The sequence below is a fragment of the Calliphora vicina genome, chromosome 3, assembly GCF_958450345.1.
Source record: "Calliphora vicina chromosome 3, idCalVici1.1, whole genome shotgun sequence".
Taxonomy (NCBI): Eukaryota; Metazoa; Arthropoda; class Insecta; order Diptera; family Calliphoridae; genus Calliphora; species Calliphora vicina.
The window spans coordinates 126,400,350-126,423,750 of NC_088782.1; the positions used below are offsets into that span (position 1 = coordinate 126,400,350).

A 23,401-nucleotide genomic window follows, 5' to 3' on the forward strand; every position below is an offset into this window, starting at 1 on the left:
ACAGTTAAACATGGTAGTATTTTTAGGTACTAAATAAGGAAAAGTTTCTAAACCAGCAACTGTATGTAACGGTACCAACAGCACAGTGGTTGGGAATAACTAAAAAGAGGGAATCGCAAGAGAATTCAATAAAAACCTTATTTTTTCTAACAAATAAATCATAGTTTTATAATATTTTAACTTAATATTTAATAATTATACAGTTTAACATTTTAATAAACAAAAAGTTATAATTTTTAAATCAAATACTTATATATTTTTGCATTGAAATTTTTTTTATTTGAAAATTTACCCCTTTTCCTTCCACGCCTTTAAATATTTCTATTAATATCAATAAACATTTTACTTGTACCTACAGTATACCTACAATATATATTTTTTAAACACTTTAAATAATTTTATTATATTTGCAATATGAATATCACTGCACCTCAAGAATCTTCAAGAATTAATCAGGATTTGTATAAATCTATGACCCCTACCAAAAGAAGAACTTTCTCAGAATATATGCTAAGACGCCGCAGTCCTTTTTTGCGTTCAGAGAATACTGAAAATCATATTATAATCCCTAAAAGTTCTCCAAGGCCCTTATATAAAAGATTAAAATATACAGAAAATGATGGGAAGCTAACAAAGAGTCCTGACAATTGCCAGAATAGTGGAGATTATTTGAAATGCAAGGATAACCAGCTAAAACCAAATCAAGATATAAAAACTTGTCTACAAAACTCTAATATTGCGAATAAACCAAAACCTTTGAAAATTAAAACTCCACTCACTTCTCATGACAATGAAATGAATATAAAAGCAAATGGAATTGAAACATCTACAACTGAATACAATTCTGAAAAAGAAACTGAAAATTGGTTAAAAATAAAGCAGGATATTATAAAACTCAAGGGTAGAAATGAAAACCAGGCTAATAGAAATAAAAGAAATTCAAACGAAATGGAAACAAACCATATTGAAATGAGCAAACTACAAAAGGTTTCATCCATACATTTAAGCAAATTAAGGGACATTGAAACTGAAATTGACACTTCCTATTGTGCAGAATTAACACAAATTAGTGGTTACTATTCTGATGAAACATCTAGCGAAAACTCCCTTAAATATACCGATAAGCTCATAAAACCCTTAACAAATTCCACATTTATCTACCAGGCAGAAACAACTGAAAATGAAACAAATGAATATCAAACAGCTTCAGAAAGTTTAGCTGAAATAACTAATAATAGCAAACCAAATAAAACATATCAGCTTGAAAATAAAAATGATACAAATGAAATACACACTGAAATAGACAGTTCAAATACAAATAACTGTGAAAAGGATTTAAAGATCTCTGTCCCATCCCCCAAAAAATATCCTCTTTATCAACCGCAAAATTTTCAAATTCCTTTAATCATCATAAATGAAATTGAAATAATAAACTATGGATTGGAAACAGTTGTTGAAAATGAAATAAAGTCTGTGAGAACTTTAAAAGTCCCCGCGATTCCTATACGAACAGAGTTTGAGGAAAATAAAGAGCTACAAAAGAAACTAAACGAAAGGGAACATTTTAAACAAATCGAAATTAAGGACAAGGTAATGGCTCAATTGCTGGAAATAGCCATCTCTATGGACTTTCCAAAACTGAAACATTTGTGTAATATGTCATGCGAGAAAAATGAAGATGGCTTATGTTTAAAAATTAAATTGGAAGCTGAGATGAATAACAAACATGAAGAATATAGTGGTTTCTTTCATACTTTATGGAGTGCCCTCAAATATCCTTTTGTAGCTAATCCCCATAAAAAAGATGAAAAGGAATGCCAGAAAATCACAGATAATAGAAGTAAGGAGGAAAAAATGGATGAAGCAAATACTGTAGATGTTAAAGGATTAAAACAGGAGAATGAGAAAGGAACGTCTATGGAAGCAGAAAAAGATAAACTTGACGAATGTTCAGATTTTAACGAAACCAAAAAGGAATTAAATGAAAAGGACGAGAACAAACTAAAAAAGGTGGACAATGAGAAAAACTTAATCAATGTGGAGGAAACGGCTAAACAATCTGATAATATAAATAAAGAAGAAATAAAAGAGCTAGATAAGGAAGCAGAGAAAGAAGACAACTCTGAGAATATGAAAGATAAAGCTATGAAGCCAAAGGAGTCTACTGAGACAGCAAGAAAAGACGAACTGTTAGATAAGGATAAGACAAAAGATCTGCCAGAAGACGTCAAGGAAACGGAAGATCTAAAAGAGCTTCCAACGAATTGTGATAAGATTATAAATTCTCAGGAAGAGGACAACAAAATAACACAGGCAGACACAAATGATAAGATTACACAAGAAAATAAAACTACTAATAACTCAGAAGAAGATATAAATACTAAAACAAAAAATGACAAATCCAGTTTGGAACATTCTACAAATGAAGATTCCTGTAAGAAACCAGCAAAAGAACAAGATGTCAAAAAGAAATCCAAGTCAAAGAAAGGATTTTTTTCCATTTTCCACAAAGCTGGTAAAACAAAAAATAAAACTGAAAAACCTAACAAAGAAAACACCTTAGAGGATCCCAACAAAATCGAAGATATGGAAGACAAATTACAGGAATTAGAAAGAGCGGAAAATAAATTGGAAATGTTAAATATTTCCGGAGAGTCTTTAAAGAAGTTGGATTGTTTTATGGCCGAAAATAAGAAATTGCAGTCTTCAGACTGCAAGGCGAGAAACAAAAGATCAGATAGCTTTTAACTAAAACTAAAAATTATTACTTGATTAATAGTTTAAAAAGTTTATAATAAATTTAACAGAAAAATTAACGATTAGATAGAAAATGTAGTCTATTTCTTGTATTTAATTTGTTATTAAATTAAAAAGCAATTTGAAATAGATTTCAGTTTCTTTTTATATTTCGTGATCATCTTTGTTTTAAGTTTATACTATTATTATCATCATCATTATTGTCTTAGTATTAAGTTATTTATTATTATTATTATCTTTATTTAAAGTTAATTATTACCATCATCATTACTTTTAGTTAAATATTGTCATTAATATTATTGGATTTTATTTTAGTTGAAATAGATTTTAGTTTATTAATGTTTTTATATGAAAATTAATTTTTATTATCATGATCATCATTGTTTTATTTATTATTATCAGCATCATTATTATCTTTATTTGAAGTTAATTATTATCATTATCATTAATATAATAATTTATTATTGGATTTTATTTTAGTTAGTATTTAAGTATTTATAAGTTTTAATTTTGTTTATTATATATCATCATCGCTATAATCATTTTAAATAAAATAATAATTACAAAATTAAAAAAAAAATAGATTTTTTGTCAGAAATATGAGTGATCACAGATCGAGTTCCTTTTCTTGATTAAACGCTTATTGGCCAAGTTATTAGCAAATTTAGATATTTTGAGTTTTTATATAAAAAAATCGATTTTTTGTCAGAAATTTGAGTGATCACAGATCGAGCTCTTTTTCTTGATTAAACGCTTATTGGCAAGTTATTAGCAAATTTAGATATTTTGAGTTTTTATATAAAAAATCGATTTTTTGTCAGATATGTGAGTGATCACAGATCGAGCTCCTTTTCTTGATTAAACGCTTATTGCCCAAGTTATTAGCGAATTTAGATATTTTGAGTTTTTATATTAAAAATCGATTTTTGTTCAGAAATATGAGTGATCACAGATCGAGCTCCTTTTCATGATTAAACGCTTATTGGCCAAGTTATTAGCGATTTTAAATATTTTAGTTTTTATATAAAAAAATCGATTTTTGTTAGAAATATGAGTGATCATAGATCGCGCTTGCTTTTCTTGATTAAACGCGAACATTTAAAAAAAAATAGCCAAAACGGTCCAGGCGTTCTGAGAGTTTAAGTTACATATTTATGTATATCAAAAAAAAGTGGGCGTGGTAAATTTTTCTTATGAATTTTACTACGAACATTTAAATACAAATTAGCCAAATAGGTGCAGCCGTTTTCCGATTTCGGATAAATCGAAAAATGTGGGCGTGGTCAATTTTTCATTCCGTAAAAACGTAAGTTGGACTATGACCAACATTTAAAAAAAATTGTCTAAATCGGACCGATTAAATTATAGCTTAAATTTATAGCTTTACGTGAACATTTTAAGATAAATTAGTTTTGAATTTTTTTTTTTTAAATTTATGGGTTATTTTTATTAAAAACTAAATTACAAACACATTTTTTTACTAAACTTACAGATAACATACATATATTACTCTCAAAACAATTAACATCTAAAAACAATACTTAAAATCTAGTTAAAACATTTAAAAATATTGTCCAGCATAGTAAATATCGTGCATTAGCACGGCACAATGTTTTTGATTTGTTATGCCCATTTGATGGAGATCTTGGAGCTTTAGCAAATGAAATGTATACAAGTCAATTTCTTCCCTTTGAAAAAGGCCGCAGTACATGGAAAGGCCGCGTTGCTGTAAAATTTTCGATACATGGGGACACAAAGGTTTGGCGGCAACGGGCGAGGCTTGACGAAATATTTGATTTTGATGGGTTTGAAGATGATGATGGTGTTGTTGTTGTTGGTGTTGCTGCTGCTCCCGCCGTTGTATTATACGTAAACATTTTTCATGTAATTTTTGTTGTTGCAAAACATGAACAGATTTTGAGTGAATATTTTGGGGCACATTATGATTTCTAGGCTTTAGAGGAGTACGTACATTTGTGGGTGTGGTCGAATAATCAGTGTTTAGCCTATGGCCACCTTTTGTAGGCGTTGGTGTGGGCGTAGCACCGGTATGTATAATTTTCACAGCGGGAACTTTAGGTGTTACATCAGTGCCAACTTGTTGCTGCTGTTCTTTGCGATGACAGCAAATTCTCAAGCAATTGTTTTCTTTGTTTTGTGCCTGTTGCTCTTGATGCTGTTCATGGTCCTCAAATACATCACGGATTTTGAGAAATTCCTCGGAATAGTGTTTCGGTTGCAGTGGGCAGCCTTTTTTATGGAAAATACGATTGGCCTGTTCCAACAGTTTCTTTCGCTGCTGCTCCACACGATGCTCCCGGCGTACACTTTCAATATACACGTCCAAAGAACCGTCCCCACCAAAATTAAATTCAAATTTTGTATTCTCGCTCAGCGGTGTTAGGGGGCTTAAGGGCGAATTGGGCACTGTAAGTAAAATGAAAAAAAAAAGAGAATTACAAATCTGTCAATCTTTCAAAATGGAATTGAATATTATAACGAAGTTTGTTTAAGAAATTTACCTATATCTTTAATAAAAAAAAACTAACTCAATATGTTTAGAAAATATCGTTAAATTATAACTTTAAATACAAATTTTACAGAATTTCAGTAGTAGAATTCAAAATTTTGTTTTAAAACCATTATTAGACATAATAATTTATGGTAAAAGGAGTTCTATATTACAAACATTTTATCCTATTTTTGTATAATTATGCATAAACTATAGTGCCTTGGAAATTTCAAATATTTAAGTATATAAATACTTACTGTTTTGTATATAACTGTAACGCTCCATTGTTATAAAATTTAAAATAAAAAACACAAAACAATAAACACTCACAAAAACGATAAAATCAATTGATTAGTTTAGTTATAATATTTAAAAGCAAATGGCTAAATTATAAATGCCTTAAATTAAATAATATGTAAAATGTTTCCCGCCCGCGGAAAATTCAACTGTTTAAAATAGTGATGTTAAAGTATTGTGTAATTGGCTATTGATAACTCAATACTCACCAACTATTTGAATACCCAATACTCAAAACTACCTGCTCAATACTTTCAGAGTTGTATTTTTATTTCTTACTCATGGTGTATATTGGCAATAAATTCATTAACTGCAAAATAAATTATGTTACGGTGCGTTTACACATGCAAGTAGATTGAGGAAAGTTGAGAATACGTATTATTATCGAAAATGTCGAAAATACATCGAAATGTCTACAAGTTGCTTGAGCGTTTACACATGCAAGTAAAAGTTCATTTTAAAAATGTCGTCAAAACGTAAACACATTATTATTAAGAGTTGCCTAGGATACCACATACATATATTTGTAGGGAAATAATTGTTATAAATAATTATTATTATTACTTTAATGAGATTAGTGCTCTTAAATTAATTTAATAGCGTTCTTTATTCATATTTGAAGAGAAAAAACAATTTTTTTTACAAATATACATAAAATAAGTTAAAAATATAATAATTATTTTACCACAATCCAGTAAATTTTTTTAAATTTTTTTAGTTAGGCAACTCTGTTTGTGTTTTTGACACTTTATTGCAGTAAGTGTCAAAAAATCACTGTCCATCGAAATTCACTAGGCAGTGAGCTGTAAGTGGCTGCATGTGTGCTTGTGTTAGTGCAAAAGTGTGAATGTATTGTGTTTTTCGAACTGTTACTTGCATGTGTAAACGCTAGGTTATCTTGATACTTTTAACGGATCGTTATTTCCAACTTTATTTTTATGTTCAAGGTTTGGAGAACATGTAATCATGAAATTTGTTTTTGTATTGTATATTTTTATGACTATTTTTATTTATTCCTTGATTTTTCTGCTTAATTTCTGATTTGATTTTGCTATAAAAAACTATATTTTTTAAAAAAAAAATTGTACAATTATTTCGCAATATATATGCAAATAAATGTTTCTGTTGTCCACACGTGGACATATGGTGTTAGCAATAAAATTTGTCAGTTTATATAAGTCTCCATAATACAAAACAAATTATTAAAATAAAAGCTGTTGTCATAATCTTGAGTTATGCTAAACGTTGGAATTTTTGCTTATATTTAACTAACTATTCAAATTAAAAAAAGATCAATTTATAGAGTAGTATTGAGTCAATACTTAAAAAGTATCAATTAATATCGAGTATTTAAAAGTAACTATATATTATGTACAACACTAGTTTAATAGAAGATATTAAAGCAAATTTAACGATTACTGTTATTTATGGTTGTTTTAAAAGGTATGAAAACGAATGCAACTCTGCTTAACCTTTTGGAGGGGTTCAAAAATTAAAAGAAATAGGGCTTTTTCAGATTTCTAATTTATTGTAGAACTTAATAAATGCAATATCACTAATAAACTTTTCGTAAGAACAACAAGTTTGCTATTGACTCACTCAGCAAACAATTTTGTGTGTCTTTTGTCTTGATTGGAAACCTTTTGTCATTTTTATGTTCCTGTCCACACGAGACAAATTCATGTGTGGTCCAGAAATTGTCGGCTTAGTAAACAAATTGATGGCTTGTCAAGACGTGGGGTAGATAAAAACTGTAGGTATCGAAATATAAAACTGATAAAACAGGATTTTTAACAACAAATCGATAGTTCAAATTTGGAAGAATGAATTTTTAAAGGGTTAATTTCCTGGGTTGTACTACAAGTCCCTACGATATTTTTCCATTACTATTTTTATTACAATGGTAATATTCTAACTGTAAACTCAAAGCCATTACTAAATCAAAAACGTGATTTTGCAAAATATTTAAAAATACTTAAAATTAAAGACAATAAAACACAATAAAAATTTAAATCTTCATAATGTCTTCATGGATGGATCAAATAATTGCACCCTATTTGGCATCACCTTTGGCAAATTCAACCAAAATCCACAATAATGTCTACACTGATGGCCCCGATATAAGCCTAACACAGCAAGGTTATCGTAATACCGGTTATCCTCCTATAGATATCAGAGCTGCAGCAATAGGAATATCTCAAGTATGTAGCAGCTCAACTTCTACAGACAATTCGACGGCCTCAACAGATACCTCTACGTATATGACCAAAAATAAAAGTAAACTATCTTCACCCAAAGCTACTCGTAAGGCGGTTAACTGCAAAAAACCTGTGGTGGGTAGAAAATCTATAACTGCCAAAAAAACAATAGAACCTATTAAGGCCGTGTCTAATAACAGCAAAATGAATGGTATTAGCGTGGAAAAGATACTTAAACAAATTAACATGACCAAATATCAGCAGTCATTCAAAAAAATCGATGTCAGCAGATTTAAGGACTTAAGGGAAATCGATTTGAATGCCATTGGTATTACCCGGCCATCGGAGATTAGAACTTTTATGGATGCCATTAAAAAGACCAAATCTGAAATGTTAGTTATTAAACAAAATTGAATTTAAATAATTTTAAGGTTTTTGTAATTGTTTGTTTTTTGTTGTTTTTGTGGTGTTGTGTTATAATTTGATTATTTTATAGAGAATTTTTTTGTAATAATTTAATGTTTATTTTTTTCAAATTTAACTAAGTGCCGGTCACTCAAAAATAAACTTGTGTTTTTTATACCATGATTAATATTCAAAATTGTTTTGTTGTTGTTCTTTATTTTTTTTGCATAAATTTAAATTGTATTCCTAAAAAATTTCAAATAATTTTATAGGTTTATTTCAGCAACCGGTCCGTCAGGATTTGATGTGTGATTTGTATGGTAAATTATCAATATCTGGTTAATAGCCTTTTTCGTTTTGCGTTGTAGATTTAGCATGCAAATTTTTGGGTATGATATTTCAAAGTTCAAAAATCTTTTTATTTAAAAAAAAACAATAAACGAAATTTGTTAAATTGTTTCAAGCCAAGGATTTCTGTATGTGTATGGTAGTTGTTGCAAGTTTTTATAAAGTTTGAGGGTTGTTTGGTGTTTGCAACATATACTTGAGATTGGGCTGCAATCAAACATGTTGCAACATAATAGAAGAAAATACCAAGTGCTGCCACATGCTTAGCAACATTTTCCTCAATTTTAAGGAGTGAATTCCCAATTAAATTTAAAATCGATATTCTCATAGAATTGTTTATTTTGAAAATTTTATAAAGGGTGTTGTTTAAGCCAGAAACAACTTACATAAGGGTATAATGTCATACTGCGCTCAATTTTTCATGCCCATTTTATTTTATAGAATTTATATAAATAACTCAAAATTTAAATTTTAGTAGTCTGGTGCAAAATAGTACCATTATACTATTAAATCTTACTCTGTAAAGGTATATGTCTACACTATAGGTTAGCAAGGACACACTAAATCAACATGGCGTATTAACAAAAAGTAAACAGAAGTTTTTTTCTTCTTCCTCTTCTTACATTTAGTTAGTCATTGGCCGTCGCGTTGTTAATTACGTGTGTGTTGCAGTTCGTTGTGTTTAATTAATGTTTTAATTGGTAAAAAATCGAGTTTATAAACAAATTTTTGTATTAATATAAAGTTGAAAGTGTTATAAATATAATGAAATAGTTATAAAATTCGTTTCGTTAATTTTTCGTTGGTAAAATGGAGTGGTAAATTGTTGATAAAATCATTGTGTGTGAAAAATTTTCTTGGCTTGTGAAAAATTTAAGCAGCAGGGCTGAGCTAAGGGTACCAAAATAAGTGCAAATTAAAGTGTAGTGAGGGCAAAAGCTACAAAATGTAGCAAATTTATAAAATTTTAATATTTTTAATGAAAATATATTTTAATTAATAAAATAATTAAATAAAATGTAGTAAAAGGTATGTTAATAATTTATTAAAGTTTTACGTTGTATAAAATTTAAGTTAAATTTAAAAAGGTGGAATTTTTAATGTAAAATATTTTGTAGTCTAGTTCTAAATGATTTCTTTCATTTCATTTCTAAATGATTTCTTTTATAAAATATGCCAGCAAGAATTTTAGTTAGATATAGTTTAGATGTCGGAACCAATGGGAATAGTAAAGAAGGGATAAATTTGACATGGAATACTATATAGGAAAACTATGTAAATAGCATACATTTTTTCAATATTTTTTTTTTACTCCCAATATATTTTTTTAAATAGTTTGTAAATATGACAACCATTTAATAAAACAAAATAATAAACGATTTTAATGCAAAAATCATCTGTGATAAATATTTAATTAATAAATCCGTAGTTTAATAAATTATAAAAAAATCGTTTAAAAATCGTGTTATACTGACAGTTTTCATACAAACATTTTTTTAATCGGCAGTATAACTATAAGTTAATGGGGGTAGGACAAAATAATTCAATAGCAATCGAGTTTAAGAAATTGCCAAAAATTCCTCCCCGGGAGGTTATCAATAATCTGAAATTGGAAATTAGTTCTCGAACTGCTAGCCTCAGGGCAAATGAGGCTATGTCTTGTTTTGTAACACATTTATAACAATAAAAACCAATATGAATTAGAACAATAACCTTCATGCCAAGAAACATGTTTACTCATTTTTGAGATTTTATAATCATGGATTTTTTGAATTTTTTTTTTACAATTTCAAGTTTCAAGCTTAAAAAAATTTTAATTATAACAAATTTTAAATTTATTAAAGGTTAATAAAACAAATTTTGATAAATTTAAAAATAAATTATGAGTATGGGGGTTAGTTATAAATTTGTATATCTTAATAAATAACATAATTTGTCTATAATAGTATTTTCTATATAAAATTTTATGTATAACTGTATTTTTATAGAATATTTGCAAAACAGAACCATAATATGAAAATAATTAAAAATTTTAATTTTAGTACTCAGGCAGTGAAAAATAGTATCATTTCTACTATTTATTCCTCCATAAATCGTACTCTGTAAAGGTATATGTCCACACTATAGGTTAGCAAGGACACACTAAATCAACCTGACGTATTAACATAAAGTAAACAAGAGTTTTTTTCTTCTTCCTCTTCTTACATTTAGTTAGTCATTGGCCGTCGTTTTGTTAATTACGTGTGTGTTACAGTTCGTTGTATTTAATTAATGTTTTAATTGGTAAAAAATCGAGCTAAAAAGCTAATTTTTGTATTAATATAAAGTTGATAATGTTATAAATGTAATGAAATAGTTATAAATATTGTTTCGTTGAGTTTTCGTTGATAAAATGTCGTGGAAAATTGTTGATAAAATCTTAGTGTGTGAACAATTTTCTTGGCTTGTGAAAAATTTAAGCAGCAGGGCTGAGCTAAGGGTACCAAAATATGTGCAAATTAAAGTGTAGCGTGTAAAAAAGCTACAAATATATTTTAATTAATAAAATAATTAAATAAAATGTGGAAAAAGGTATGTCAATAATTTTTTAAGACAAATTTAACAGGATAAAAGCCAATATTAATTTCATGACATGAAATCTTTTTACCCTTTAGGGAAATTTTGTAATGTATGTCTATATTTGCCATTCCTATCTGATATTTGAGCAATTTCGAAACTACAATTTAAAATTTTAAAATTTGTTTTAAACAAATTTAACAAATTTGCTTAGGATTTCATTAAGTATATTTTACAGAAATAAAGCCAGTACGAATTAGATCAATAACTTTCATAATTTAGGCATTCATGCGATTTAAACTGTAAGAATTGCTGAAAAAAGCTACAATAATTTTTGACAATTATTTTGTTTTTATAAAATACATACATAGAATATTATTATTGCGATCGGGAAATGTTTATACATTGGGGTCAAATATTTAAAAATTTTACTTTTTTTTTATAAAAAGTTAACGAATTATTTATTAAGTATTAATTAGGGGATTTTAATGAAACTATTATTTTCTTATGAAATTTTTATAAAAAATTTATAAAACAAATATTTTAGGAAAATTTAATTTTATAAATTTTAATTAAAATAAGAAATTCCATATAAATAAGATCTAAACGGGAATATTTTAACACATTCCTATAACCCTATGTCTATACCTGATAAATGTTTGTTGTCAAGATCAAAAATTATCAGATATAGTCTCCATTTATTAGTATTGTTGCTTTGTTATGACAAAATTGTTAGTGCTTTTGCTCAGACAACTTTGTGGTGACAACAAACGTCATTAATTGTTATGATAAATATTTGTCAAGTATAGACAGGGGGTAAAACTAACTATAATTTCAATTGTTATTGAATAATTGCACAGAGCTTCGAATTAATTAATTCAATTTGAGCTTAATTTACTAAAATCTTAATTTGATATTAAAAATATCTGCCATTTATTCCAGAAATCCATTACTAACATCTTTATACAAAGGCTTTTATTTAAATAGACTTCATTTATCGTTGAATTTTTTCATAATGGAATTCATTCAACCTTTGAATAATTAAATTTTTGTTAATTCAAAACTAATTTTTTCTTCAGTCTATTTTTCAAAAGTTACTCTATTATAACATAAAATAACCAGTCATTCCTTCTACTTCTTCTTTTTTCAACAACAAATCCTTTTACTCTTACTTCTGGCAACCTTTATACAATGCAAAACAATCAAACAATAACAAAACAATACAAAAAAACACATGTTTAGCATCTAAAAGCCGGCTTGTTTTGTTTATATACACGCTCTCTCACTCACTCACTCTCACCAAACAAAGCAAAAACAAATACCCCCCAAAAAAGAAAAGAAAGAAACAAACAAGTGGAGCCATTTGTTTACATACAAAAGTCAAAAACAAAAACACAACACAATCAAGCAGCCAGCCAGCCAGCAATACAACACGAACGTGTTTTATTGTGTTCGTTTCACACCAAAACACTGAAAGCTCGTGCTGGACAGGTTTGAAATAATTGTAAATAAAATAATGCAATCTAGCTGTTGCTAATTTAGTAGCAGTTACAACTTCGTGGTGTTGAAATCGAAAGCTAAACGGTAAAACAAAGTTTTTTTGCGTAAAAATATAAAAAAAAAAATTCAAAAATATTCCAATAAAATAAAGTGTTTTATATACGAAAAAAGGAAAAATAATTAAAATTATTTAATAGTTTTTTTTTAAACAAAAAATAATAATACATATAAAATTGTTTTAAAAAAAAGAAAAGCATATCAAGTTTTTATAACGAAAAAGAAATAATTTATGGTTTTGAAAAATAATAAAAGTGATTTTTATTAAAAATAAATACAAAAAAAAAAGTATATTTCACACAGTTTTAAACAAGTTTTTGGTACATTTCTTAATTATTTAAAAGAAAATTTGTGATTTGTTTTAATTAACAGTTATTACTTAATAAAACAACAACTAAATTTGACAAGAGAGTGAGTGATTGTTAGTAATTGTTTTTCTGCATTGTGGTAAGTTTTAAACCATTTTGTTTCTGTTTTTTTTTTTAATTGCGTTTTAATAGTGAGTGATTTATGTGATTGTTGTGGATGTTGCTGCAGTATTAAACATTTTATACATACAGTTTTAATGTGTTCATGAGTTTTGCATACAAAATTACTCAATAAATAATTTAATACAAATTAAATTTTAAAACAAACATAGTTGAGCAAAAAAATATTGGTAATCAAAAAGAATTAGCCAATAATTAACGTTTTCCAGTTCAGTTGCGAAAATATTAAATGTATAACAAAAGCAATCGGCTGCAATTACCCATAAATAAACAAAAAAACTGAAAAAACTAATAACAATTGAATGTTAAGTTAATAATTGAAAAAATTATACACAAAAACACTTCTAGCCCAGATACATTTTATTACCAATTTCCATTACCACTACTACTACATGCTTTTTTGGCTGTAAATTAAATTTAGAGTTACCAGCTTAGCTACCAGCTGTTCTAGAAGACTATTTCGAACTAGTGATTTTATCTATCACTTAGGGTGACAATTAGTTACATAAGTCCTAAGCAGGGGGTCAATTGACTCTGTTGGATTACAGTGAGGCTGTCTGATAGCTGGTGCAAATTAGTCAAGCCATTGGATTCTCATAACAGTTACATAGAGTCAGTTACCTTACTAGCTACCTAGCTGGGTACTTGATCAGCTATATAACTAGTTATCTTAACATGAACAGATGCTAATTGATCTCAAATAGTCTGTTAAATGCCCCGATAGACTAGTCTATAGTGTGCTTGACTATTAATCTGAGGGTTGCGGGTTCGATTCCCGTCAGAGACTCTGGGTGTATCTGCAGACAAGCAAAACGCTTCGCAGTTTGTGTTTGTTTTTAAAAAAAATAGACAACTCATAAACTTTCCCATAATCTATTGCTTGTAAACAAATGTTCCTCCGACAACTCCGCAATAGATTACTTCTGGTTGGTTAAATAACTACACTACAAAATAAACGTTTAAAGTGACTACACACTTGGTTACTTACAGACACTAAAGAGACAATTGATTTCACGGAATTATATAAACAGAATTTGTATAACCAAAGTTTGTACGAATTACTTACAAAAACCAGCATTGCGAAATAAAAGCTTAAAGTGACTACAGTATAGATTACTAAGAGACATTTAAATGACAATTGACTTCACGCTAGACTACATGGGATGTATAAAGTAACCTATTAACTTATCTATGCACTACAAATAGTACATAAGTGTCAAATGATCCAAAATATAATAAATTGGAGTCAGCCAAGTGAACAGACATTAGTGACAATTACAGTCTATAAGGGATACAAAAAAAGAGCAGTTTCTTAGTCAGATTACTAAGAGACACTTTAGTGACAATTGACTTCACGTTAGATTACCTGGGATGTATAAAGTAACCAGTTGACATCTATCTGCACTACAAACACCCAAAATACATATATGTATAAATTGGAGTCAGCCAAGTGTCAGACATTAGTGACAATTACTTTCTTGCTTAAATGCTGAGCTAACCCCCTGTCTATACATGACAAATATTCATCATAACAATAAATGACATTTGCTGTCAAGACAAAGTTGTCTAAGCAAAAGCACTAACAATTTTATCATAACGAAGCAATAATACTAATAAATGGAGACTATACCTGATAATTTTTTATCTAGACAATAATAAAAAATTTATCAGGTATAACCAGGGGGTAATCTAGCCATTTAAAGGGATTTAGCAAAATTGTAATTAACAAAGGATTAAAGAATTTAATTTAATTTTATTTTCAAAAATAAAAATAAAAAACATTTAAGGATTTTTAAAAGCAACAAACTTAAAAGGCTAAGCAAACTATAAATAAACAAAATAATGAAAACTTTTCTTGCAGAAAAATTATGTGAAAATAAATTAGAGGTAAAACAGTGCTTAATATTTCCGTGGCTTAATTTTTTATAATCTCTAAAAAGTTTACAAATAACCAACTTTGTAAAAGTGTCGTAAATTTAAAGCAAACTTCATAATATGAAGGCTAGTTATAAGGCCTGACTTCTATTGCTCAAAGCAAGTGATTTAAAAGGATGGTATCATTAACACAGCAATTGGAACTTGGCTCTGGAAAGACCCTACATATGCTAAGCTGAAGATTATTAAGATAAAGCTGTTTCCGCCTAACAAGGACAACAGTGCAACTGAAAGGTGTTTTTTTCAGCCCGATAGAACTTGAAACAGAGAAAAATTAAATTTTATTCAAAAAAATATTTTTAATCGAAAGATCAATACAATACATTTAACATTCGAAAATGATTTCGGGCAAATGGCTTAACGCGACTGTTGTTGACGAAGAGCATTCTGGACAATAATGTCCTCTAATACGTCAATTGTTGGAGGTTTATCAGCATAAACGAGTCACTTCACGCGGTACCACAGGATATGATCTAGTTTATAATAATTATTAGTTTACTAATAACTAATATTTATCACAGCGCCCTCCTTCGGTAGTATAACACTAAAACGCCACCGAAGTAAAATCATTAAATAAAGGTTGTTGCCTTGACTAAGGCGCCATCTCACCACCACAGGCGCTGCAACCTGCACTAATAACAAACATAACGCGCAATTGCAGAGTTGTCAATTAAAAAGCTTTTCTCCTCCTTTCACCACCTCTTCTTCTACACTCTATCCCCTTTCCAAAGGAAGTAACACAATTATATATAGGCATATTAATTGCCTGAGTGTTACTTCTCTTTTTAAAAAAAAAAAAAAAATATCACGACCTTGGACAGGTCAATTTCTCGAAATCAAGTTATCACCAAATTTTGATTTCAATAAATCGAAGGTTGCACATAGCGCCATCCTGTTTAAACCATATCTCGCCCGTATCAATGTCATCCATATTTTCAAACCAGAAAATCATTGATCATGGCGCAGTAACGATCTCCATTGACCGTAACGCGAGCTTCAGCTTCATTTTTGAAGAAAAAAGGCGCAATGATGCCACCAGCGTGCATCGCTGTACACAATTTTGCGATAAAACAGTCGTCTATAAGTTGCGCGAATCAATGACTGATTTTCAAAGTAAATTTTGATAATTTCATAGCTTTTTCTAAGCGTCGGTCAAGTCATGATAATTTGCCAGAGTAGTGTGATCAAAAATGTCAAAAAGTGAGCGCTGTATGACAGTTAGTTTGACAGTTAACCCTTTCCTAAGTTTATATAGGGCTTGAACAAACACACTTTATAAAGCATACTTTAAATCAAACTAGTTTCTCTAATTGAACAATTAAAATGAAAGAACTATTTCTCATACATCACAACTTATGATAAACGCATTCTGTCGATATACATATGTCTTTAAGATGTTCGAAATCACAATCACTTGCAGTTGGTTATTTTTACAATTTATTCACTAACTTTCAACGAGCTGCATTTTCTGCAGCAACGATATTTAAGCACTCGCATTTGAAATCCGAATGCCAATAAGTTTAATCATATAAATACGTAGCTATAGAATTTCCAAATCAATTACCAAACCATTCACTGGAACCGTATTGTTTTCATAGCCAATATACCTGCTGAATGTTCAACCTCATTAATGTTTAAACACTTGAATTCTATTGGGATTACCAGTTTTGTACTCGTTGAATGCGAAGGTAATTGTTAGGAAATCATACACTTGATTATGCTGAATATTAAAATGGTTACGGAATTCTAATGATGCTATAGATCTAAAGCTATAGAGGAATATACATAGAGCGAAAACAATTGCTGCCAAAGACCTAACTCGGTTGTCAAATACCTAAGTGGTGAGAACTGCTCAACTTTTGAGGCCAAGAACGAATCAAGCCAATATCGTATACTGTTTTCTGAAGTGAAGCAGAGAGAGAGAGAGTTCTGCATCGAATGAAACAAATAGTATTCGGAAGGGGCACGGTGTCGACTATAAGGCGGGCTAGGCAACACTTTCCAACAACTTCTTGCTAAATAGTTTTTAACAGGTAATGCAACATGTGTTGCATAGTTATGGTATGATGGAATATTAGGGATTCGAGGCTGGCCGCATTCAAGCGATCTTACACCGTTCAACTACTATCTGTTTCGATCTATGCAGAACGCTCCCTCTGGGATACGCTTCACTTTGGAACAGAGCAGATGAGCAGTTCTTTTTGCTTGGAATCCATATGTTGCCAGAAAAATGGGAAAAGGTCATAGCTAACAATGGCCAATACTTTGAATGAATTTATATTTTACAAATGTTGAAAAATAAAAGCTGAAAATTTTGAAAAATTCTGCATTTTTAAGTCATACACCCAATGTTTCCTGGAAAACAAGCTTTAGCTTAATTGCCTTATTATGTGGTATAAAAACATTCTGTCAATAACAAATTTTAATGGAAATTAAAAAGATTTTATACAGCTTTAGTTTTTAATAAACACTACTACTAGTTTGTGCTTATTAAATGTCCTTTTTTCCTTTCATCTTCAGCTTTTAGCCCTTCAGGATAATTAGTAGTAGTAGCAGCAGCAGTACGGCAACTTTGTTTATTATGATTTAATATTAATACAACTATTATGTAAAGTATACATTCATACTTACACACATACATACATATGTATTTATTAGTAACTATGTCAGTGTGTTTTTCTTCTTTTTTTTTTTGTATTTTGTGTAATTGTAGTACAAGAGCACTTAAAATGTAGCACTTTGTAGTAGAAAACATACTCAGCTAAACATGCATGAATGATATTTTGTTTTTATTTTTATTTTTATTTTTACTATACTTTTCTTCTTGTAGTATTTCTAAAATGACTACTCATCTCATGTTGTTGCTGCTGTTGAATACAACAAGCACTTCTAACACTCTGATAGCAATAGCAACAACTATTACAATAACAAAAAAACAACAACAACACAACATAATGAAAAAAAGGGAATCCTTTAATTATCTACTAATTACTAGCTTTTTAAGGATTATAATCTTAACAAATACATACAGCACACAAACACTCTCTCGTACTTAAAAATTCTTATATATTTTTTTATTTTGTTCATGATTTTTCCTGATTATTTTTTTTTTCTCCAGTAATACATGAATTTATACACTTACACATTTGTACAGAGAGGATTCTCTCTCTTCAGTTGATTGAAAGTAAGCACATGTGAGTGAGTGTATGTGTAGTAGTGTAAGTACCTACTACTACATACTTATTAATTACAAATGGAAAATGCTAACAAAAAAAAAAAACAAGTAAGAGTGCTATATTCGGCTGTGCCGAATCTTATATACCCCTCACCAAATTATATTTCAAAATTTTAAATATTTTTAGGTAAACAAAATTTAAGCTTTTTTCCAGTTGTTTTTTTAATTTTTTGGAAAATTTTTTTTTTTAAATTTAAAATTTTTTTTTTTTAAATTTTAAAAAATATTTTTTTGTTTTTTCAATTTTTTTTTGTGAAAAAAAAATTTGGGTTAAATTTTTTTTTTCCGATTTTGACCCATTGCAGGTCCAACTTACTATGGTCTTATATACGTCGTTGTAAATGTCTTTGAAATATCTATCATTAGATATGCATATTGTCTATATTAATTTCTTAGTAATCCAGATATAGGTCAAAAATCAAGGTTGTCTTGGATTTTTCCTCATATCTCAGCCATTTGTGGACCGATTTGCTGATTTTAAATAGCAAACTTCTCGAAAGAATTATTGAAGATTTGGATCCCGAAGATAACTGGGGTCTTCAGAAAATTGATTTCAACAGACAGACAGACGGACGTACAGACAGACGGACATGGCTTAATCGACTCCGCTATCTATAAGGATCCAGAATATTTATACTTTATAGGGTCGGAAATGAAAAATGTAGAAATTACAAACGGAATGACAAACTTATACATATATACCCTTCTCACGTATTGAAGGGTATAAAAAGAATCGTTTTTGATTTTTAGAACTACAGCCAAAGAAATTTCTAGGGGTTACTACGTTTACACTTACCTTTCATGTATTCTACCACATTGTAGGATTTTTGCTGTTGATGTTGTTTTTTGTTTTGGAAATTTTTGATTTATTAATTACAACACTTGACACAGATTAGCTTCAAACAAAAGTCAAAAGATAGAAAAAGGTATTTCAAAGAATTATTGAATAGAAATTTTGAGTATAGTTTTGAATTTATAACACTTAATAAATACAGTAAAAATTTGGAAATTTGTAAAAATTATTTTTTTTTTTGGAAAATTAGGGATTTTGGGGATTTTTGGAAAAATTTTGGGAATTTAAAATATTGTGTTTAAAACATTTAAAATGTGGTAAAATTATGTTTTTACTTAAAATTTAATGAAAATTTTAAATTCCCAAAATTTAGTTATGGGGGGATTTTGCAAAATATTTTGGGAATTTAAAAAAAATTTATAAAACTTTAAGAATACATAGTAGAATTTATATCCTAATTAAATTTTTTGGAAATTTTATAAAAAAAAAATTTAAGGAGATTTTGGGGAAAATTTTGGGAATTTAAAATATGGGTTCTAAAATATAACAAATGTAATAAAATCATATTTTAAAATAAACCTTAACGAAAATTTGAAATTAAATGGAGATTTTTGGGAATTTAAAATATTGTGTTTAAAACATTTAAAACGTGGTAAAGTTATGTTTTTACTTAAAATTTAATGAAAATTTTAAATTCCCAAAATTTAGTTATGGGGGGATTTTGGAAAATATTTTGGGAATTTAAAAAAATTGTATAAAACTTTAAGAAAACATACGAGAATTGATATCCTAATTAAAATTTTTGGAAATTTTATAAAAAAAAAATTAAGGAGATTTTGGGAAAAATTTTAGGAATTTAAAATATGGGTTCTAAAATATAACAAATGTAATAAAATTATATTTTAACATAAACCTTAATGAAAATTTTAAATTCCAATGGTTTCTTGAAATTAAAAAAAAAAATTTGCACGATTTTGGAAAAAATTGAGATTTTGGGAATTTAAAATATTGTGTTTAAAACATTTAAAACGTGGTAAAGTTATGTTTTTACTTAAAATTTAATGAAAATTTTAAATTCCCAAAATTTAGTTATGGGGGGATTTTGGAAAATATTTTGGGAATTTAAAAAAATTGTATAAAACTTTAAGAAAACATACGAGAATTGATATCCTAATTAAAATTTTTGGAAATTTTATAAAAAAAAAATTTAAGGAGATTTTGGGGAAAATTTTGGGAATTTAAAATATGGGTTCTAAAATATAACAAATGTAATAAAATTATATTTTAACATAAACCTTAATGAAAATTTTAAATTCCAAAAGTTTTTGTGAATTAAAAAAAAAATTTGGTAAAAATTTTAAGAATTTTAAAAAAATTGATTCTGAATATTAAAAATTTTGTAAAATTAAACTTTGACATAAACCTCAATGAAAATTGTAAATAGCAAATTGTGTTAAAATTACATTTTGACACGAATACCTCAATTTCCAAAAGTTTCTGGACATTTTTTAAAAACTTAAATATTTGGGGAGATTTTGGGAATTTAAAATATTAGTTTTAAATCATAGAAAATAAGATAAAATTAAGTTTTTACTTAAATTTTGATGAAAATTTTAAATTCCCAAAATTTATTTTTTTCTGGAATTTTGGCAAAATTTTTATAGAAACTCAATATAATAAATTAAAATTACAATAAAATTACAGTCTTTTATTCCCAAAATCGTGATTGGGGGATTTCGGCAAACATTTTGGGAATTTAAATTACTTGCATACAATTTGTAAAAAAAAATGTAGTAGATGTAAAATTGTAAATGAAAATAGTGGAAATTAGTAAATTTTTAGATTTTTTTTATTTGGGGATTTAGGGGAAAATTTTGGGAATTTAAAATATTGGTTTTAAATTACTAAAAATGTTGTAAAATTAAACTTTAACATAAACCACAATGAAAATTGCAAATTCCAAAAGTTTCTGTAAATTTCCACCAAAAATTTATATGAGGGGATTTTGGGAAAAATTTTAGGAATTTAAATTATTCATTTAAAAACATTTAAAATTAGGTAAAATTACGTTTCTTTTTCCCAACATTTACTTCTAGGCCATTTTTGCAACATTTTGGGAAAAATTTGTGTGTAAGGAGATTTTGGGAACAATTTTGGGAATTTACAAAATTGGTTTAAAAACATTAAAAATGTTTCATAATTACATTTTGTCTTTAATTATTGTAGAAATCGAAAGTCCCAGAAGTTTTTGTAAATATTTAAAAATATGTTTATATGGGGATTTTATGAAAAATTTTGGGAATTTAAAATATTAGTTTAAAAACCTCGAAAATGTGGTAAATCTAAGGTTCTAATTCCCAAAACTTACTTAATAGGGGTTTTTGCAACATTTTGCGAAAATTTTGTTTATAAGGAGATTTTGGGGAAAATTTTGGGAATTTACAAAATTGGTTTAAAAACATTAAAAATGTTTCATAATTACATTTTGACTTAAACAATAGTAGAAATCGAAAATCCCAGAAAATTTTGTAAATATTTAAAAATATGTTTATGTGGGGATTTTAAGAAAAATTTTGGGAATTTAAAATAATGGGTTTAAAGCATTAAAAATGAGTTAAAATTGCTTTTTTACTTAAATTTTTAAAGAAATTTTAATTCCCAAAGTTTATTTTATTTGGGGGATTTTGGCAAACATTTTGGGAATTCAAAATTTTTTTTATAGAAATTTAGTAAAATTACAGTTTTAGTTAAACTATAAAGAATATTTTAAATTTCAAAGGACTTATGAAATTTTTTTTTTACTGGCGATATTGGGGAACTTTTTGGAAATTTCAAAATTTTAATGTTTTGAAACCTTAAAAATGTGGAAAATTATATTTGAACATAAAGCTTAATGAAAATTGTTTAATAATAAAAGTTTTGACAAATTTTTCAAAAAAAAAGTTTTGGGGGGATTTTAAGAAAAATTTTGGGAATTTAAAATTTTGCTGGCAAAACATTAAAAATGTATTAACATTTGGTTTTTACTAAAATCTTTATGAAATTTTCAAATTCCAGAAACTAGAAATTCAAAAAGAAAATTTTATTTCAAAGCTTTTTATCTCAAGTTTCTTAAAAAAAAAGATGATTTCATTGTCATTGCAAATGTCCCCCTGCCAGTAAATGTCACATTGACTTTGACTATTCAATTGCATAAATTTTTTCGTTGCAGGTGTAAATGGGCCAAAGACAACAAACTAAGGTTGTTTAGTTGTCATGCCTCAAAAACAAGTATTTTGAGTTTTTTTGCTATATTTTTTTCTAATAATTTTTGTAACTTGATTTTGTTGTTGCTATTTTTTTCTTATTAAGTTGTATTGTTGCTTTAATACACAACTCAAATCTTTTTAATTGCTTAACAAAGACCTGCTCATAAATATTTTCTTAAGTTCTCATTCTTTTTTTCCATTATTTAGTTAGTTATTTATTTATTTTTCCATTTATTCAGTCTTTCCTCCATCTAAGCCAATCCATGCCATTCCATTCATGCATCATTGTTGTGTCTTGTTGTTAGTTTTCTTTAGCTCTTGTTGCTGTTTACTTCTCGTATTATTTTTATTTTTTTCCATGTTGAATAACACTGTTTATCATTGTACAGTATGTATTTATTTGTTGTTATATTTTTCCCTTGCTTAAGTTTATTTATTCTCCTCTAATATGCATTTATTTACATTTGCATGGCTTTTTATTCATTCTTGCGTTATTGTTGAATTATTATTGAGATTTATTTACTAGTTTATAAATAGTATTAATATGTAATTGTTTAACAAATAAAAAAAATAGTTAGACTTGTACTTGTTTAAGAACAACAAAAAAAGAACAAAAAATCAAATTAAGGGGATTTCCAAGTACCTGTAATTGACCATTGAGTGGGTTTTTTGAGCAGTAGCAACAGCATGTTTTTTAAAACGTGATTAGTTTTACTTTAAAAAAATGTGAAAGAAATTCTGTTACAATTAAATCAAATTGCAATTTCATAATAGAAATTTTGATTTCATTAATTTTAATTTCTTAATAGAAAATAAAAAAAAAATATATTTTTTTTTTAATTTTTTGTTAGTTTGTATAAAAATTACTAGCCAACATAAAAATCCTTATTAAAATTAAATTTTTTACACTATCCTAAATATGTTAAAACAAAAATTTTAAATTCCCAAAATGTGGGGATTTGGGAAAATTTTTGGGAATTTAAAATTTTTGTTTCAAAACATTTAGGACAGTGTAAAATTACAATTTCTTATGTAAATTTATTTTTTTCTGAAATTATATAAAATTTGCTTA

At 27.6% G+C, this 23,401-nt stretch overlaps 4 protein-coding genes across 8 annotated transcripts in view; 3 read left to right on the forward strand and 1 right to left on the reverse strand.

The window, feature by feature from the left end:
- Positions 1-414: 414 nt before the first annotated feature.
- LOC135955747 (myb-like protein X) lies at positions 415-2,748 on the forward strand. The gene has a single exon (XM_065506105.1). It carries the CDS (start codon positions 415-417, stop codon positions 2,746-2,748), a length of 2,334 nt encoding a protein of 777 aa, XP_065362177.1.
- Positions 2,749-4,202: 1,454 nt separating this feature from the next.
- Positions 4,203-5,554, reverse strand: LOC135955748 (basic-leucine zipper transcription factor A-like). Its single transcript, XM_065506106.1, has 2 exons — positions 5,527-5,554; positions 4,203-5,184 (listed from the first exon to the last, which is right to left on the reverse strand). The coding sequence occupies exons 1-2, from the start codon at positions 5,552-5,554 to the stop codon at positions 4,319-4,321; spliced, it is 894 nt and encodes a 297-aa protein (XP_065362178.1). The 3' UTR covers positions 4,203-4,318.
- A 7,445-nt stretch (positions 5,555-12,999) lies between these two features.
- Positions 13,000-23,401, forward strand: part of LOC135953082 (Ig-like and fibronectin type-III domain-containing protein 2) — a 273,456-nt gene continuing 263,054 nt past the window's right edge. For 3 of the 4 annotated variants that reach the window (XM_065502747.1, XM_065502744.1, XM_065502746.1), the window contains exon 1: positions 13,000-13,077. The gene's annotated coding sequence lies outside the window, so the exon portion shown is untranslated. The remainder of the gene's footprint in view (positions 13,078-23,401) is intronic. The other variant, XM_065502745.1, reaches the window with a different exon arrangement.
- Positions 13,014-23,401, forward strand: part of DCX-EMAP (Doublecortin-domain-containing echinoderm-microtubule-associated protein) — a 487,657-nt gene continuing 477,269 nt past the window's right edge. Inside the window, exon 1 of one of the 2 annotated variants that reach the window (XM_065502749.1) lies at positions 13,014-13,077. The gene's annotated coding sequence lies outside the window, so the exon portion shown is untranslated. The remainder of the gene's footprint in view (positions 13,078-23,401) is intronic. The other variant, XM_065502748.1, reaches the window with a different exon arrangement.

Bases quoted from the DNA above. Each gene is read 5' to 3' on its own strand.
- LOC135955747 (XM_065506105.1), top strand. From the start codon at position 415: ATGAATATCACTGCACCTCAAGAATCTTCAAGAATTAATCAGGATTTG.
- LOC135955748 (XM_065506106.1), bottom strand. From the start codon at position 5,554: ATGGAGCGTTACAGTTATATACAAAACA. The intron at 5,185-5,526 runs GTAAGTATTTAT...TTTTACTTACAG, and splicing joins TTACAGTTATATACAAAACA to TGCCCAATTCGCCCTTAAGC.